Source organism: Phalacrocorax aristotelis, chromosome 12 (assembly GCF_949628215.1).
Source record: "Phalacrocorax aristotelis chromosome 12, bGulAri2.1, whole genome shotgun sequence".
In the NCBI taxonomy this organism is placed as follows: Eukaryota; Metazoa; Chordata; class Aves; order Suliformes; family Phalacrocoracidae; genus Phalacrocorax; species Phalacrocorax aristotelis.
This window is the reverse complement of record NC_134287.1, coordinates 17610055-17616353: the sequence shown is the minus strand read 5'-3', so window position 1 is coordinate 17616353 and position 6299 is coordinate 17610055. Positions and strand designations below refer to the sequence as shown.

At 36.1% G+C, this 6299-nt stretch overlaps 1 protein-coding gene across 5 annotated transcripts in view; it reads right to left on the bottom strand.

Annotated features, from left to right (window-relative positions):
- Positions 1 to 2256: 2256 nt before the first annotated feature.
- Positions 2257 to 6299, bottom strand: part of WDR11 (WD repeat domain 11) — a 52013-nt gene continuing 47970 nt past the window's right edge. For 4 of the 5 annotated variants that reach the window (XM_075107386.1, XM_075107383.1, XM_075107384.1 and 1 more), the window contains exons 26-29: positions 5477 to 5574; positions 4385 to 4530; positions 3465 to 3544; positions 2257 to 2553 (exon numbers count right to left, since the gene is read on the bottom strand). In XM_075107386.1, coding sequence (XP_074963487.1) covers positions 2396 to 2553; positions 3465 to 3544; positions 4385 to 4530; positions 5477 to 5574 — 482 coding nt within the window. In that variant the 3' untranslated portion in view covers positions 2257 to 2395. Of the gene's footprint in view, positions 2554 to 3464; positions 3545 to 4384; positions 4531 to 5476; positions 5575 to 6299 lie in introns of those variants that run through there. The other variant, XR_012662807.1, reaches the window with a different exon arrangement.

The following is a 6299-nucleotide window of genomic DNA, read 5'->3' as shown; positions in this document are numbered from 1 at the left end:
TCTTGTATTGTTGTCCGCAGGGCACCATGAAAACAGAAACGACAGGTTTTTCTTTCATCACTTATTTCCATGCTTTTAAAAATCAGAAAGCGCAGGCAATGTCCTGCTCTAATTGAACCTGCACAACTCTTATGTTTGCTAGTAAAGGGTAGGAATTAATACTGCTCAAACCCAACATTTCATTAGTACTAATAAGGAACATGTGACCAGTATGCACAAAGGATAATCATTTCTACTAAATCCAGCCCTGAGCATTGTGCCCGTCCAGAAGGAACAATGACAACCACCACACAATCACCATTCAATCCCAGTGCAACACGATTTTTTTTTATGAAATAAAGACACACAGAGATTTTAAAAGTTTGGTTTTTATTATTGTAGTGCGACTACATCATTATCTAAATAAACTTTTCAATCACTTTTACACTCTATTTTCACCATAAAGGTTTCAACAGGGAATGCCACACAGTATTCTGCAACCTTCACACTTAAAAGTATATAGAAACATTCAGTATTAAAAGGCCTTTGCAATGTATTTCTTTTAAAAACATGAGATTTATAAATCCAAGTGTATATTAAAGCAGATTTTTTTCTCCAGAGACCCACTGGCAAAAAAAGACTATTGATCAAAGAACAAAGTTTGTGTGTGCTTACATTAGCTCTGGAGTAACCTTGTCCACAAGTACTTCTTCCAAAAACAAGCACAGGAACTGAAGAGTGTTTGTAATCAACATGAGCCAGAATTTAACCCACTGTTAATGACAGTTAATTTTGCTCAAGTCTGCTGCTCACCAGTTAAAACTTAAGGCATATTTCACTGTACACTTATTTCCCACACTAAAGTAACTATATAAGCATTCTTACAAGTTCAATACATTGAACAGAAAGTATTATGTTGTGTATGTAAGATGTGGCGAGAAGAAATAAGATACATTTCAGTTAAAACATTTACTTTTCTATTCAGAGCAATGAAACTCGCGTTTTCAATTTGTATAAAAAACATCATTATTGAAAAGCCTAACCTTTTAAATTTTATCAGAAATGCTATTTTAAATTTGAATTAAAAGGTTTACAGAGTTAAAGAGATGTCCCAAAGCTGGTACTCCTCAAGGAAGGAGTATAGAATACATATCCACAAATACTAGAACATAAGGAGAATCCAATGCACTATTACTTCAAGTAGACAAGCCATGAATTACATTCAAATGAGACCTTTCACATGATATGATTCTTTTCACTACTGTGTACTAAACTTCAGTAGCTCCAACAAGTTGGTAGAAAGAATAGTTTTATTTTTTTAGTCAAAACTAATTTTCACATGCCAGTCTTCAATTTAACACCAGCATCCACTTCTCAGCTGTATAATTTCTCAATCAGTAACAAATAGAGAAGATATATCTGACATAAGAAACAATAATGAAAACACGTGCTTAAATACTGAAATACTGGCACAACAATGAGAAAAAATGTTATTGGTGGCATCCTTAAGTATCTCGACCAAAAGATGCATAGCATAAAAAAATATTTAATTAAAAAGCCAACATTTTAGCTTTGCAAAAGGCTTTTTCTACCTATTGTTAATCACACATTCACATAACAAACAAAACAATAACTGTGGAGACAGCGTTAGCAGTCTCCTGAATATTCTGCAGGAGCCTACCTTGCTGCTTTTGAGGTAGGATCTTCTCCCGTCCTTTGATCCCATGAACCAGTCAAGACAAGGCAGAATTCAGTCCCTAAGGTCTGCAGGGAGTGCACACTTAAGAATAACACGGAATATAACAATACCTTGATTGAAAAAAAAGGATATTTCATGGATTTTGGAATGTTTGGAGACTTTTATAAGTAAACCTGGTAAAGATTCCATTCCACACAGGAAAATGACAATATAGTGAACCGATTTAAATGGTAATTTTAAACAGAGACATTGAACTGAGAAAACATGATGGTCCAGGAAAGAATGGTGTGTTTTGTGATCTATATTTATTATTTAAATATATTTATATTTTTATAGTACAGACTAAATCATTTATACATATAAATACAACAGTAGTGAAGAACTATAAAGTTTGATTTTCAGAAGTAAATGGAGAAGATTTTTACACAGGTATAGAACTCTTTCAGCACATTTTTAAATTTGAGATCTGCTTCAGGTGAAAAAGTTGGAAATATTCTTGTACAATTTTACCATAGGTTTCTTTCCCCTCTTGTGAAAGTGAAGACAGTTTTAACATAAAAACAAACACAAAATGGTTCTTAATCTTGCCTCCACACATATTTAACAGTATTTGCTCAAATCACACATATCAGCTATTACAGTGATTCAAGAGAAAAATGCATTTTCACCCAGTGGAATCTCAGTCTGACAGACAACTCAAATCTCCCCATAACTTTCTTACTCTTGTGTCACTTCCTCTTTAGTCTGTTTGAGCTCCACGAGTAACTCTTTACCAGTTTCTCCTGCTTTTGAGGCAAAGAGAATAGCTCCCTGTTTAAAGCCCAGGAGCTTCAAGCTTCTGGCATAATCTGCATATACAGCATGGATCAATTTATGTAAATGAAGCATTAAGGAAGGAAAACACAAATGAATAGGAAAATGAAAAAACTCAGAATCTTTCTTTCTTAACATTCCTCAGGCAATATGCAGAGTGGTATAAACTAAAACAGATACATTTCAGACATGCATAAGTACCTACCATAACACCATGTCATAACTTGCAAAAGAAATTAAGAAATTGTAGGGTCATACTACAAGATTTGTTTGTTATTTAGATCTGGAGTTATCTACATGACTTATTAGTGTTTTTTTTTATTTACAAGCTAACATCAGTAATGACTCCATAAAACACAATCAGGTATTATTTACATATGCATAATGATTTATTACATATAATAGACGTTAGAACTGTTCACAGTTCCCAGAACACCAGGTTAGATGTGCAGATTCTTCAGATACCTTTTGAAATACTTATTACATTTCAGTTCATCTGATCCTGACCTTTCATTTTCTTTGTTTTCACTGTCTCAAAACCAACTCCTTCATAAAGGACTTCAATCACTAAGCCAGTATGCTGGTGTATAGAGGGGTTCAGTGCAGGTTGTTTTTCCTGAGATACAGTGTTTTAAAGATAACTGAACCACTGATTTCACTACAGTCTGCAGTAAGAATTTCCAAGTTCTGCAAAGAACATTTTATCATCGTTCTTTCCTCTCCTATGTTCATTTTTTTCCACTTTTACTTTGTTTTCCAGTTCCACTGGCTTCACAAAGCATCAGGAGGTAGTTACGGATTTATGCAAACAACTCCTTTTCACTTGTTTCCTCCTAACTCCTTCAAACTACACAACCTGGAAAATAAAAATAGGAACTCCTGTTCCTGTGCAGACTAGTTCATCTAACATTGGCTCACATACTCACTGTGCATGAGTACACAGATGCAAAACAGGATTTCAGAAAAAGGATATTTGTATCATCATTAACTTCAAATGCCCCATAATTCAGACAAGCTTCAACAAATAAAGCTGCTCTATCAAAGTACCTCATACTGTTAAATGGAGAAAAAAAAAAAAAAGAGAATTTGTCAGGACAGCAAAAGAGAAAAGCATTCCAGGACATTGCATCAAAACACTTGCACACAGGCTTTGTAAAATTGTGTACCTAGGTCTGTAGTGGCAATTCTCCTCTGCGCTAAGGGCTGAACAAGGTTTCTGAACATCGCCAAGGTAAAACAGTAGCACCATTTAGCTGCCATTACGACACACTCACATGTTCACATCACACGCTGCTCTCAGTTTCCAATGTTGCTCTACCTTGCTCTCTGCACCTTCATGCTTCATAGGCCTTGAGTGTTCACTGTATTACGACAGAGCTGGGTGCTTTCCTCATGGCAGCAAATGCTGCTACCCTGCTCCAAGGCAGCATGTAGGAACCAGTTGTACTGTTCCCACGTACTGCCTCACGCTCCTCTTGCACCCATTAGTCTGGCACTGCCTTCTCCTCAAACTACTTACATCCCCCCTTCCTTCTTGCACTCAAGGAACTGACATTTGATGCAAAATTTTTGAAAGATCAAGGCTCAACTTACTCAGAAATAAACACAGGTACTATAAATTGCTACTGCTCGGCCAACGTGTGCAATCTTAAGGCCTGCAGTAAATTTAAGTCCCAAAATATTTCCTGAAATTGCAACAGAAACATCTGTCCCAGCAGACAAAAATGATGTGCTGCTGAGGTTAAAGTTAATTAAAGAACAACCTGCTAAAACAGAAACAAATGTCAGAAACCAACTGGAGTCCTCCTCCCTCCCCCTTGACTTCTGCATCACAAATGCTTAACCATCAGTTTTGGACAAGAGAAAACAGAGATTGTGCTGTTACAGCTTTACCTGTGCAACATCTCTGCAACTCTTGTAAAGCATCCAAGTGACAAGAGGACAAGAATGGCTTTGGACTTCTGGTTGACTTGTGGAGAGCAAAGGTGATCTACCCAACGCTTTAACACATCAGCACACTCCTCTGAGTTCAAACGAACCTTTAAGAGATGGGAAAGCCAGTTATGAATCCTCAGCTACTAACTAAAGACAGCATTCTGCTTCTGCTTCATTTTTTTCAGCAAGAAACTTTGGGCAGAAGTAAAAGCATCTGAAATTACCGATTTTATTACAAAAAGTACACTAATCCCTTGAACAAATACAATGTAACAAAAAGAAGAAATACACAGATCTAAAAAACCCTCCACTCTGGTCACTCCACATTTACATGTGGTTAACGTTATTGTTACCACAAGGCTTTACTAAAACCTCAAGTATCAAGAAGTTAGAAATCTTTATCCTTTGCTGAAAACTTAAGGGAAAAAGAGTGGGAATCATCCATTTAGGAAATCTGAGTATGACTTTTACCATACTTTCTGCAGGAAACTTTACTTGGAGACACTGAAAGATCATCCTTACTGACTCCTGTCCATTATAATATGAAGAATTAATGCTGTGGCTAGGTACTTTTACTGTAATAATACCTGCGTACCAAAACAGAAGTTGGTGCAAATTTCTGTGGTTGGTGCTAACTTTAAAATCAGCACACAAGCTACACAGACCTCAGCACAAAGTCACTTAATCGCCTAATTACTTATCCACGTCCAGCAGTAGTTTTTTGTATTTTATTATGAACTCTGTATTGCTGTGGCAGCTATATGCAACTTCACAAATCACTGCTCAAAAATTAGAAAATTGAGTATTCTATTAATTTTTTGGCCCCAATCCTGTCGTTTGGATGATCAGGGCAGAACTTTGTAGTCGAAATGCTTAAGAAGGACCTTTCAACACTGATGGAATGGATTGGCTTGTTATAGCTTAACACATAGAACTGATGAGGATATTTCAAACTGATGTTTCAGGTTTTTAACCCTCATCAGCTTTCATAGCTACATATACTAAGTAGGTCATTTAAGTTAGCAAACTGAAAATGGAGAAATTACCTACCTTTGCAAGCCATGCTGCACGATTCCATTCGCTGTAAGTTTGCAAATAGCGACAGGCATCAGCAGCCTTATCAATCAGACACAGTAACTGCACACCCTCTGGAAAATGAAAACCACAATATCTTAAGTTAAGGGAAAAAAGAGCTGCTGTGGAAGTGTGAGCAGATCATTCATCCCCAGAAAAAGGATCTCTCTCTTATATCCTTCTTAGCATATAAAGACATTGAAAAACCCTAATTTCTACCACCTGGCTCTCCATATAACCTGGGCATAGGTTATCATACCTTCTTCCTGGGCTACAGAACTTAAAGGAGAGTTTTGTGAGGTCCTTCTATCTTTGTCCTAAATCCAAATGACAAGGAATTCACTGGACTTATAATAATCTTTGCACATCAAATAAACATTTCATAAATAATCCTTTATTTTAATTTAATGTTGTCCATAGTGTAATTATTAACAATGAAGTCTTAATTGTCCACAGAGCGGAAAGTACTTTTTCTGGGCAAGTACAGACATTTGTACTTTCTCTGCACCTCTCTGAATATTTCAGTCAATCACCGTATTGTCAGCATCTCTTGCCTTAAGCAAAATGAACCTATTCATGTAAGAAAACACTTTTTGAAACAAGTTCTGAACTGGAAAGGATACTAAGTCCATATTTCAACTTCACCAATAAGAAACCATTTTAAAATCAATTCTTTAATTAGGAAAGTGGAAAATATGTAGCTTTATGTGCTCGGCCTCTTTTAGTACAAACAATTGCTACAAGAATTAGTCCAGAAATACATTTTCCAATGAAAATTCATCAAAACAAGCGAAGCTTT